This window comes from Sapajus apella, unplaced genomic scaffold (genome assembly GCF_009761245.1).
Source record: "Sapajus apella isolate SASKATOON/1434 unplaced genomic scaffold, GSC_monkey_1.0 scaffold5, whole genome shotgun sequence".
Lineage (NCBI taxonomy): Eukaryota > Metazoa > Chordata > Mammalia > Primates > Cebidae > Sapajus > Sapajus apella.
Genome location: NW_022436945.1, coordinates 15,458,885 through 15,471,954, shown reverse-complemented (window position 1 = coordinate 15,471,954; position 13,070 = coordinate 15,458,885). Strand labels below are relative to the sequence as shown.

Below are 13,070 nucleotides of genomic sequence, written 5' to 3'. Positions count from 1 at the left end.
AGTAGAGATAGGGTTTCACCATGTTTGCCAGGATGGTCTCAATATCTTGACCTCGTGATCCGCCCACCTCTGCCTCCCAAAGTGCTGGGATTACAGGCATGAGCTACCACACCTGGCCGTGGGGCTTCTTATTAGCTATGAAATCTTCAATAAGACACTCACACTTTTCTCACCTCCAAATGAAGGAGTTTGCACCATGTAATATCCGTTGCCTCTTCTTGCTCTAAAATTTGAGGAAATACTACAAGCAAAACAGCAAGGGGTTCCTAACATCAACTGTTTTCCCAGCATTCTATGTTTATGTCTTAATAATGTCTTTTTTTTTTTTTTTTTAACCTAAGCTCTTTATGCAAGATAAACTAAAGAAATGAATTTGAGGAAAGGATTTGAAAGAACAAAGTCATTATTTGGCTTCTGCAGTGTGGTGCACATTGTAGAATTGTGGAAAGTCTTAGGAGGAAGGGAGACAGGTTCAAATCCTGACTCGGCCACACCTATATTCATTCATTCATTCATCAAATATTTATGGAGTCTTGTATCAAGTACTGGGCACTGTTCTAGGCTCTGGGGACGGAGTAGTGAATAAGTAAGGCCCCTGCTTTCATGAGTACATTCTAGAAGCAAGCAGTAAACCTCTCTGGACCTAAGTTTCTACCTGTAAATTATTTAATGGTGGATGGCACTGATACTGTCACTCCCCACTCCACCGCCCACGACAGGACGTCACTGGTCAATTACAGCAATGCACGCAGCTGTAATCAGTTGTTAGACAATAGACCTATACGTTATCCTGGGATACATAACATATCCTATATGTTATTCAGATGGATTTTAAAGTCTTCTGCTCCAAAATTCATTTTTTTCATTACTTCTAATTATAATGGAAAGGCAGTATTATACTGAGGGAAAACTGCACTACGACTGCAAATTATACAAATAGTGAAACTACAGATTTACAAGAAAACTACCATTACTGGGCCGTATGGTGGCTCATGCCTGTAATCCCAGCAATTTGGGAAGCCGAGGCGGACGGATCACCCAAAGTCGGGAGTTCAAGACCAGCTTGACCAACATGAAGAAACTCCATCTCTACTAAAAATACAAAAAAAAAAAAAAAGCCAGATGTGGTAGAATATGCCTGTAATCCCAGCTACTTGGGAGACTCAAGCAGGATAATTGCATGAACCCAGGAGGTGGAGTTGCAGTGAGCCAAGATTGCACAATTGCACTCCAGCCTAAGAAGGAAGAGGGAAACTCTGTCTCAAAACAAACAAACAAACAAAAACAAAAACTACCATTACTTTGGTTTTGTTGGGTATAAACAGTATGCGCTTTTGTAAAATTTTTTTAAATCTCTGGGACTGAGCCTTTTCCTTCATAATCTTTTGCGGACCGTTCTCCCATGTTATCGCCTTTATTCTGGTCTTTGGATAGAGGAGAGCTCATTGTCATTCACTTTTAACTCTTCCCACTTTAGAAACCTCCTTTATGAAGCTTCTTTTTATTGGAGTCAGGTTGGGCAGAACTGAATCCCATTTGTTTTGACAAATGTTTCCACTGCACACTAGATCACTCAACAGCCATCACCAGCAGAAGGCTTCCTAGGGGTCTAACGTGGCCATCTGGTCTCTTCTGTTCCACTCAACCTAGTGGAAGCCAAACCGAAGTTGAGCTGATGTCAGCCCTCTTGGTGAATTTTGGTACCTTTGCAGTACTTCCGTTTCTCACCCCTTTCACCACCCCCATAACAGACCAGCAAGCCCAGTGGGCCCAAATTGAACTCAAATGGAAAAAAAAAAAAGGTTTTAAATGCTTCAACTGAAATTGATCACTCCACTCTTTTGGATTTCCAAATGCATCTCTACCTGTAAAAAAGCACATAGATTTGTGGATATTGGAGAGATATTAGCTTATTTAATTCTATTAAATATATCCATAAGGGCCTGAGATTCTAAAAACTGCTCTTATGATTTCCAGATTGTGGTAAACCAAAGGTACCTCTCTATATAATAAAACTTCTTATTTCCTTTGGGAAGTGAGAGCTGAGATGTCCAGCGTCATAGGCTGAAGCCCCCATAATTTGTGCCAATATTGATATTTGGTGAATTGCACATAAATCAACTCTTCTGTCTCCAAGAAGCCCAGGAAAATAGACTGTTTCCACCATTTAATCCAAGGAGCATTTTAAGCAGAAGAAAAGTTTGTTTGTCTGTTTGTCTTTGGGATGGAGTCTTGCTCTGTCACCCAGGCTGAAGTGCAGTGGTGCAATCTCGGCTCACTGCAACCTTCGCCTCTTGGGTTCAAGCAGTTCTCCTGCTTCAGCCTCCGGAGTAGCTGGGATTACGGGCGCGCACCACCATGCCAGGCTAATTTGTTTTGTATTTTTGTTAGAGAATGGGTTTCTCTACCAAAGAGAAGGCCAGGCTGGTCTCCAACTCCTGACCTTGTGATCTGCCGCCTCTGCCTCCCAAAGTGCTGGGAGTACAGGCGTGAGCCTCCGTGCCCGGCCAAGAAAGGTATTCTTATTCCTAGGTTGAGTTAAGTGGATTATCTTTTCTTTAATGGGGGAGAATATGGAAAACCAAAAATTCATACTTAGGCTTGTTGAAAGCGGTGGTTATTAAGTAGAGATGAAATAACTCAGTTCTCCCTTTAAGATTTGTTATGAACATCCCTGTGATTTTTAGAGCTACAGAGAAGCATTCTTTCATGTTTGTGAAATAAAATGGAAGACTTTTCAATTTTAAGATATATGATTAGTAATTTTTATGTAGGGTAGTATGTTGAGTTTACTGTGGAAAGTTTGCACAGAAGAAAAAAATCTGCAATTTTAAGAGTTTGGATTCTGCAACCAAAGAGCTTGAGTTTGAATCCCAGCTCCACCTCTTATTTAACTCTCTCTGATGCTCTGTTTTTAATCTGTTGAATGGGAGTAATAAAAGAACCTATTTTCATAGTGTGTTGTGAAATGAAGTGAGATTATCCCTGAATTGTGCTTACGATATGGCTGGGTGTACACTAAATGTCAGTTACTATTTTGGGAAACGGTAACTTGAGTCTGGCGCCTTAGCCCACTCGGCCATCCTGACAGCCTAGTTACTATTTTGGCCATCGTCCCTCTGTTTTCTCATCTGTAGATTGAGGATAATAATGAAAATTAAATGAACAAATTTGGGTAGCATGTTTATAGCAATGTCTGGACCATAGTGAGAACTACAAAAGTGTTAACTTACTGATATGACACAAATTCAGATGCTTTTCTTAGCATTTGGAGGGCAGTATGTGAACTGATAATGAACACAGAAGCCTGAGTTCAGAACCTGAAATGTGACTCTATCACTTTGTGAATTTAGCCTAGGGCTTTTCATCTGTAGAATGGAACTAAGAATAGAATCCACTTCATAGAGTTGTTATGAAAAGTAATTGACATGGTCTCTGTAAAGTGCTTACCACGGTGCTTGGCATATATTCAACAGATGTTTGCTAATATTTTTAGGGCATCTCACTTAAATGTTTGATCGGAGCTCGGCAGAGGCTTTCGGGATGAATGTGATTTGGGAAGAATTGCTTTTCTGGATATAATTGAAAGGGAGCTGTTTTGCTGTTTGCAGACGTGGTTGCCCTGCTTGGCTTTCCTTATGCCTCCAGTGGAGAAAACACGGGCATTGTCAAGAAGTTCCCGAGGTTTCGAAATCGAGAGCTGGAAGCCACTCGACGCCAGCGGATGGATTACCCAGTGTAAGGATGGGTAGCAGAAGGGAGCTGGTCGGGCGGTGCTTGTTTAATTTGAGGACCAGGGCAGGCTAATGGAAGAACTCCTTAGGAGGATACACCTTGGTAAGGTGCTTTGCCAAAATGTTGAGATCTCTGTGTCTTAGACAGAATTGGTGGACCTGAAAACCTCAAATGTCTTGAATTATTCTTGCATTTAACAATCTTCAGTTTGCCTTAGCCTCTTTATATGACACAAGTAGGCAGCAAGGTGTTGAAGCCAGAGGCCCTGCAAGGTCTCAGGTGCAGCCAGCCAGAGCCAACACAGATTGCAGCCTTGGCTTTAGCTTTCTGTCATGGAAGATTGGATGAGCTGCTTGAAATCTCACAACTTCTGATCTCCTCCATTGATTTCAGCAAGACCCGGATATACGTATTATTTTTCCTTCTGCTGAATTGAAGATGCTGAAAATAGTTCCTGGTTCACCTCAGACCAGATGGATTTAGCAGAGTGATTTAATTCTTCCCATGCTACTGGCTGTAGAAAGATCTTGAGTCACTTTACGGAGCGTATGTTCTTGCTAAGCTTCCTTGTAATAACTTATCTTCATGAGCTTGCTCAGCTGGGTGGGTCACGAGGGAGCTATGTGGCACCATCTGTTTGCATATCATACCACTGATTTTGAGGCCAGATTATAAAGACCAGAAAGAACCTCTTTGTATGTGTCTGCAAAGAACATGTGGCCACTGCCATTTTAACCCAAAGTGTGAATTGGTTACTGGGGTAAATGGAAAGAAATAATGCATTCATTTTGACCTTGATCCATATTTCACATACAATATGAAATTGTTCCCACTTCCTCATCGTTGAACTACTGGTCAGTAGCACAATGTGTGGCATCAAGGGGTGTGTTCAGCGAGTCTTTTCTGAATGATTGATGGTTTGCGTATCTTGGCTAAATGTGACCTAGTTAAGTTGGCTACCGTTATTTTATCCTCCCTCCACAAGTTACAGATGTACAATATTTTTTTCGACTAAAATAGCGCCAGTCCAGGAATGGGATAATTAGATTAATTGTTCTGTATTGGTCAGCCAGGATCGTGATACTGAATAACCTAATCTGAGCATGCAAATAGCATATATGTGTCCCTATTATCACAGAGTAGGGATACAATTTGTAGATAATTACATTTTTCTACCTTATGGCTTTTATCTGTGAAAGAAACAAAATTGCTCAAAAGACCCTAATTATGTTTTGTCTTTTAATCATAGAAATTAAAATAGCTTCTTATCAAATCACCTCTTATTAAAATCCACATTGTTTTAATCTATGTCTGACTTTGTAAGCATTAATCGAGAATTCAGATAGCAGGCATGTGAGAGTCTCAGAGAGGCACAGAAAACAGCTTTTGGTGCAAGGTAGAAAGTCTGCTAGTTTTGTACAATGAAGCTTAACTCCTGTCTTTTGCAGTTACTATAACTACCTCCTTTGTTGCAAAAATCAAGCTTTGCAAGCTGATCTCCTATGATGAACACGAAGGCAAATTCATCCCTCCATTGGAAAGAAAGCAATTTACTTGGTCATTGTTAACCATAATTACCTGTTCTTGGATGATATCAATCTGCAGAATTTTTTTCCCCCTCACTCTTATAGGTTTACTGTTTCATTGTGGCTTTATTTACTCCATTATTGCAAGGCCAGCCTCTGTGGGATTCTGTACTTTGTTGACTCTAATGAGATGTACGGCACGCCTTCTGTATTTCTTACGGAAGAGGGTGAGTATAAAACAGAACCTTTAAAATGATCTTGTGATTTTTTAATGCTCTGCCTAGCGACAGATACGTCTACCTAGAATAAGGAAGAGACTGTCAACGTAGCAGCCCAGCAAGGGCAGCGCCCTCCAAACGTGGGCTTCAAATTTAACCCAGTTTCTGGAAGCTTAAATCCAATGTCTTATTTACAAAGAAATGTATTTGTAAATGTGCGTTTTGGCTTTGCTTTGTTTTTATCGAGTCTTGTAGCTTCTTAGGACAATTGTTGAAAAGGCCTCGCTGCTTCATTCACTCTTAGATATTTTTTGTCATTTTCATGTGCTCGAATTTTCCTTTTAGGCCATTTGCATATTCAGATGCATCTTGTCAAAGGAGAAGACCTTGCTGTAAAAACTAAGTTCGTCATACCTTTGAAGGAGTGGTTTCGACTGGATATCTCTTTTAACGGAGGCCAGGTATCTGCATGCGCGCACCATCACACGCCATATGAGCATTTTCGCTTAAAGTTAAGCATTGCCATAAAGCCAGGGAGCAACAAAATCTGCAAAAGCAAATTTGTGGTAAATGATAGACTCATTACAACTACACGCTTGCTAAATCAAACTTTTATAGATGGAAGTTTAAATCATAAGAATCCCATCCCATTTAATTAACTTTTAAAGCACTGCTTTTGACTGTCGGGTAAATGAGTAGAGCATGCAGGCAGCTCTGTAGCTGCAGCGATCTGAGCAGTTCAGTCCTTTTCCCCTGGGGAGATAGGCTTTGTGGAGATAAATGTTAAAACAGCATTGGCCATGTTTATATAGTGTTATCAGATCTACAACTTTTTTTTTTTTTTTAAAGGAAATGGATTGGTTAGTTCAGCCAAGAAATGGTTTGACTGCTTTTGGCAAATGAAGCAATTGCTTATGTTTGGCACTAAACAGATCATAATAACCAACAAACATAAGTGATAATTCAGGTGGGATGGAGGGTCTTTATCTACTTTGTAGCATGAAACATTGTACATAACTGTTTCAAACTCTCATAACATGGGTTTTATGGATTATGGCAAATCTGTTGTTCTAATTGGAGACAGTTCTATTTCTTGATATACACAGTTCCCGTTTGCTACGTTTTTCTGGTTGCTTTGTTTTCTCATCAGCTTTTTTTATTGATCTGTGATTTTCCTATAACAAAACTGGAAGAAGGGTTTTGTTTGTCTTGTGCATGAGATGATGCAGTCCTCCCTTGGTGTTTAAGTTGATCACATTTCCTTTTACTGTAAGAGAAAAGAAATCAGGTCAGTCCTTGCTGCTTTCCTGAGAAGAGTCTGTAAAATGTTAGCTGGGATTTTTGGTATGTGTATTTGTTTACTGAAAAATGTTCGGTGACATAGCAGTGGTCCACGTTTTAGCTTCCTATCTGTGTGAGAATTATCATGGCCATAATAGCTTGGTTGCTACTTTCGCCTACAGAGGTCAGCTCACTGCTATTGTCCCTGAGACAAGTATCAAATCATCAGAGCGAATTCACAGATCTTATTTTGCACCTGCTGTATGCAAGGCACTATGCTTGAGTTGCTTGTAGACTATTTATGGAAGTAACATTAAGCAGGTAAAGGGCTGTCAAAAGGCAAGCTTAATTGCCAGATGACAGCTGGGTAGCAGTGGCTCACGCCTGTGATACCAGCACTTTGGGAGGCCAAGGCAGGTGGGTCACCTGAGGTCAGAAGACCAGACTGGCCAATATGGTGAAACCCCATCTCTAGTAAAAATACAAAAATTAGCTGAGCATGGTGTGTGTGTCTATAATCCCAGCTACTTGGGAGGCTGAGGTAGGAGACTCGTTTAAACCTGGGAGGTGGAAGTTGCAGTGAGCTGAGATGTCACCGCTGCACTCCAGCCTGGGCAACAGAGCAAGACTCTGTCTCAATAATAATGATAATAAATTAAAAATAATTAATTGCCAGATGATTTATATTGGTTCCTAGAAGGGAGACAGCATTTTATGCTGGGATGCTTGAAGGTGTCACAAGAAGGCTTCTCTGGTTAGGCAAGATTTAGATGGAGAAGGGAGGAGGAGGCATTTCAACATATTATTGGGGGTTAGCGGACAAACCTTTTGACTGGAGTAGAAATTTGCAGCCTGCAGAAAACTAGTAGAAGGGAAAAATATGTCTTTAGGGCTAGAAAGTGGAGAATCTTGGATATTAGGGAATTTAGACATCCATTTCCAAGGCATCATAGAAGATTTTTGAAGAGAAAATTAAAAGTAGTCTTTTAATGAAGGAGATGAATTTAGTGCCAGGGTACATAGTTGAGTAAAGCAGGAGAGAAGAATTAGAAAGACCAGGTAAGTGGGGAAAACAACTTTTTTTTTTGGATGTATGTAGAGTTTAGCCTGTTTGTCCTTCTTCTTTCTGTTCTATCTGATCTAATATACATAGGTCCCAAACAACACATAAGGCTTCCCACCCAAAATCCACCTCTGTGGTGGGACTACCATAGTCTGCTTTGACTGAATGGGTAAGTGACTTGAATCGGTGGTTAAGGGAAACAACTGATGTGAGTCATTTTCCTTTTTTAACCTATATATTGTATGGCTGAATTGGGTTGGTTTCTGATCTTTCACAGATCAAGTGTTGTAGCCACATCTTTGAGACGTGCCCTACCACTTGCTCAGTGGTGGCACTAGCAAATGTAAATGGCCCCTTAAGTCCAGAGGGTTCTGTTGGAGTCCAAGACATGAGAAAAGCCCATATGAGACAGCTAACAGCATTCATCACAAAAAACTGTGTCCCTGTTCAAATGAGAATGATGATTCCCAGTGCTTAGGGAAAGGGAGGTGGGAACAGCAGTGTGTGAAGAACATACACCACCAATCTTGTTTTCCCCCTAAGGCTCTCGTGGAATCAGAGTAAGATTGTAGTGTCATACCCATTTCCTGTCTTTCTACACAACAAGCTTTTAAGGACAAATAACATCAAATGAGCCTTTGGCTTGGAGTTTGGAAGTATCTGAAACTGACTGGTGGAAACTGCATTGTAGATATTTTTCACCACATCAAGTCACATTTAGGGAAGTTAAATTTATGACATCTTTAAATATACACACTGGTAGTAAATTATTAATTTTATTTTGGCAGAAACTGATCAGGTAAAAGACTCTCCAGCACATATGATGAGTAATTTATACCAAGGACTGTACAGGTAATGTGGGGTGACGAGGCATACTGATTCTTTATATTTCTCCCATCATAGATAGTAGTAACCACTAGCATCGGACAGGATTTGAAAAGCCACCATAATCAGACTATTAGGTAAGTGTAGTTTTTCTTTTTATTCAAAATTTGCCTGCATGAGGGTTAAGAAATCTTCATAGTTTAGCCCTCAGCCTGAATGTTGTTCCACATCTCCTCATTCAGCTTTTCCAAGCATGGATTGTTCTCCGCCCTGTAGCTGGTCTTCGTACTTTTTCTCCCCCTACTATGCACAAACTCCTTCTGTTTCCCCCACCACCTTTCTTTCCAAGTAAGAGAAGCTAGTCCTCTCTCCAGATCTCATTGTAAATTCTTCCTTTCATGGCACTTTATAATTCATTTTCTTTGAAAATTATCTTCTATGAAGGATTCTGAAAAATAAATCAAAGTATTAATGTGGCTTATTGAGAATGGTTGGTAACTTTGGCCTCATATAAAACGTAAAAGCTGACAGTCTTCATATTTATGATTATAATCTGGATTTGAAATGTGTGCCACTATTGATATTGGTGTCACTTTTCGTCTTTACATAACCATTCTCTACAAGAGTTACAGAAACTAAAAATTGAGTTTCTTGCCAGTGTTTCATAATTTTTTTATTTGCGTCTACTTCCACGTATAACAGAGGGTTTCACAGTGGCAGAACCATGGGGCAACCTTCATTAGGAACTCAGGATACCTTGCCATAGCTAGATCATATATGCATATAGGTGGTCCCTCACCCAAAGATGATTTGATTTGCAATTTTTTGATTTTACATTGGGTTTATCGGGGTAGTAAATGCATTTTGTACTAATGATACTTTCAACTTACAATGGGTTTATTTGGATGTAACCCCATCATATGTCAAAGAACATCTGAAATTGAAGGCTTAAGATCAACCATAGGCCAGGGGTGTTGGCTCATGCCTGTAATCCCAGCACTTCGGGAGACCAAGGCAGGTGGATCTCTTGAGGCTACGAGTTTGAGACCAGGCTGGGCAACATGGCGAAACTCCAGCTAAAAGTAACAAAAGTAACAAAAATTAGCCTGGCGTGATGGCATATGCCTGTAACCCCAGCTACTCAGGTGGCTGAGGCATGAACCTGGGAGGCAGAGGTTGCAGTGAGCTGAGATGGTGCCACTGCACTCCAGCCTAGTGACAGAACAAGACTCCATCTTTAAAAAAAAAAAAATGTAAAGATCAGAAATAAAAATTACCAGTATTGCGTGTGTGATTTTAGAAAATGTATCAGGACTCCCAGGCACTTTGTCTGGGACGAGGAGTGGCTTATTCCTCAAGTCTGTTATTTCACCGCAGCAAGCAGAATGCTGCTAGGGTACACAGGCGGGGGGTACGCAGAGTCCCGCACAGCCCAGATTTTCTTGGATGCTGATTACTAAAGAAAGAGATGCAAAGAGGGACACAGACAGCAACAGAGGGCCACATATGCTACTTAAAAAAAAAAAAATTCCTGGCTGGGCATGGTGGTTCACACCTGTAATCCCAGCAATTCGGGAGGCCGAGGTGGGTGAATCACATGAGGCAAGGAGTTCGAGACCAGCCTGGCCAACACAGTGAAACTCCCATCTCTACTAAAAATACAGAAATTAGCCGAGCACGGTGATACGCACCTCTAATCCCAGCTACTTAAGGCTGAGGCACAAGAATCCCTTGAACCGAAGAGGTGGAGGTTGCAGTGAGCCGAGATCCTGCCACAGCACTCCAGGCTAGGTGACAGAGTGATACTCTGTCTAAAAAAAAAAAAAAAGAAAAGATAAATGCAGAAATTGGGCTTCGCTCCAGAGCTTCTAAATCAGAATCTGCATTTAAAAATTTTTAAAAAAATTTTTTTAAGTTTGTATTTTCATTTAAGTCCAACTATTTTCTTTTAAGCTCTGGGCACATAGAACAATTCATATTTTCATGGCCGGATTAAAGGATTAGAGTTTCATAGAAAGGCTAAAGAAGTATTAGCCTGCCAAGAGAGGGTGCAGGTGGCTTAATAGCTGTGTTGAAATAAAGCAGCTGAGGCCTAAGGACAGAACACATGTCTTCAAGTGCACCAAGGTAGATTCGGATCAGCCAGAAGGCGTTCAACGCACAGGAGTGTTGTTATGTAACAGGTGGCTGGGGGATCTTCTGAAAAGTTCAAGCGCAAGCGAAGCCTGGGAGCAGTCTTCGGAGAAACAGCTGATGTGAGGCTCCTTTGGAGATGAGATCTCCGTGTTCTGTGAAGTGCGCTCCAGAAATTAAAGGTTTTTGTTTCAGGACATGAAGTTTAAAACAACTTCCCCTCTGTCCTGTGACACCCATGCCCGGCTCCAGGACATTTTTGACAACTGATTGAATTTCATAGGCTCCTCTTCATTTTCTTTGTAAGGGTTTCCTTTCCTCTTCAACCCCAGAGATCTAAAGGCTGCTATGAGTCAATGGGAGACAGGATGGTCACAGAATGATCCCGGGCTGGGGCTGGAGTGGGGCAAGCGAGACCAAAACTTCAGGGGTGCCTGAAAGCTCAGGGATTGCCTTCGTTGGGGAAGGCAGTCTTGGGGCTGCTAGAACCAAGTGCCAAAGCTAAGTGGCTTTAACCACAAAAGTTTATCACCTGAGTTTTAGAGGGCAGAGGTCCAGGGTCATAGGGCTGGCAGGGCCGTGCTCCTGTGCCGGTGTGAGGGACAGATTTGCTCCAGTTCTCTCCTAGCTTCTGGATGCTCCTTGGCTCGTGGCAGCGTCACTTCAGCCTTCACATGGCCTTCTCCCCACAGATGTGTCTGTGTCTAAATTTCCCTTTCTTAGAAAGATCCCAGTCATATTGGGTTAGGGGCCCACCCCACTCCCGTATCACCTCACTGTAACTGCTTATGTGTGCGATGGTCTTATTTCCAAATAAGGTCACAATCTGAGGTGCTGGAGATTGGGACCTCAGCATATGAATTCGGTGGGAGGAGGGGGCACACAATTTAACTCAACAGTAATCATGATAAATAACATATTAATATGATATTTTCAAAAATCAAAATGAATGCAGAGAATCTATGATGAACAAAATATTAAATTTTAAATAAAGACATAATCAGCATAAACATAGAAGTATCAAGGGATCAAGACTGATTTTGGGGTACACACCAACCTAACATCCCAGTTGAAGCATTGAAACAATTTCTTAGTAAAACTGGCAGTACTCCAGCTGGGCACCGTGGCTCTTGCCTGTAATCCCAGCACTTCGGGAAGCCGAGGCAGGTGGATCACCTGAGTCCAGGAGTTCAAGCCTGGGCAACATGGTAAAAGTCCAGCCTGGGCAACATGGTAAAACCCTGTCTCTACTAAAAATACAAAAATTATCTGGATGTGGTGGCAGATGCCTGTAATTCCAGCTACTCGGGAGGCTGAGGTAAACGTTGCAGTGAGCCAAGATCCTACCACTGCACTCCAGCCTGGGTGACAGAGTGAGACTTTGCCACAGAACAAACAAATAAAATTAGCAGTACTCAGACCCAGGAGTGCCTCTCCCCAGTACCCCAGCTGCCCTTCCTGTATTCCTGAGACCTCCCCACCAGAGAAATAAGCAGAGGTAAAGCTAGGCCCAAGGGAGCTGTCCAGAATCCTCCAGGGTTCCTGTAATCAGGTATTTGCAATCTCATCCCTGCTAAATACCCCACTTTTAGAGTGGGTCGTGGGTCAAACCAGTGAATGAAGCATCAGATATTTTCAGTTTACTGGTTATTGGTGTTCCCAGGCAAGACCCTTACCCCTCCTTTATGTTTGTTCCTGTAATGTAAACATAATGACGGTTGTGGTCCTCCAAGGATAGTGTGGGAAGATCAGGAATTAAGTGCTGGGGATTGCAGAGCAATGCATAAATGAGAGGCTGCCAAGAATTCCCAGTGACAGGTAACAGCTTTAGGCCTCTACAGTGTTAAATTCATTCAACATCTGTTTACTGAGCATCTGTCACATGTCAGACACAGCACTCAACTCTGGGAATAAAATGATGAACACAAAGAATACAGACCCTGCCTTCTTGGAGGTAAAATATCAATCTGGGGAGACAAATAGGAAACAAATTTATGGCCAGGTGCGGTGGCTCACGCCTGTAGTCACAGCACTTTGGGAGGCCGAGGTGGGCCGATCACAAGGTCAAGAGATTGAGATCATCCTGGCCAACATGGTAAACCCCGTCTCTACTAAAAATACAAAAATTAGCTGGGTGCGATGTTGTGTGCCTGTAATCTCAGCTACTCAGGAGGCTGAGGCAGGAGAACCACTTGAACCTGGGAGGCAGAGGTTGCAGTGAGCCGAGATCATGCCATTGCACTCCAGCCTGGGTGACAGAGAGAGGCTGTCTCAAAAAAAAAAAAAAAA

At 41.8% G+C, this 13,070-nt stretch overlaps 1 protein-coding gene across 6 annotated transcripts in view; it reads left to right on the top strand.

Moving 5' to 3' along the window:
- SEL1L3 (SEL1L family member 3) overlaps positions 1-13,070 on the top strand; it is a 119,838-nt gene that overhangs the window by 24,370 nt on the left and 82,398 nt on the right. For all 6 annotated transcript variants that reach the window (XM_032273591.1, XM_032273586.1, XM_032273605.1 and 3 more), the window contains exons 3-6: positions 3,612-3,738; positions 5,367-5,488; positions 5,825-5,940; positions 8,727-8,785. In XM_032273591.1, coding sequence (XP_032129482.1) covers positions 3,612-3,738; positions 5,367-5,488; positions 5,825-5,940; positions 8,727-8,785 — 424 coding nt within the window. The remainder of the gene's footprint in view (positions 1-3,611; positions 3,739-5,366; positions 5,489-5,824; positions 5,941-8,726; positions 8,786-13,070) is intronic.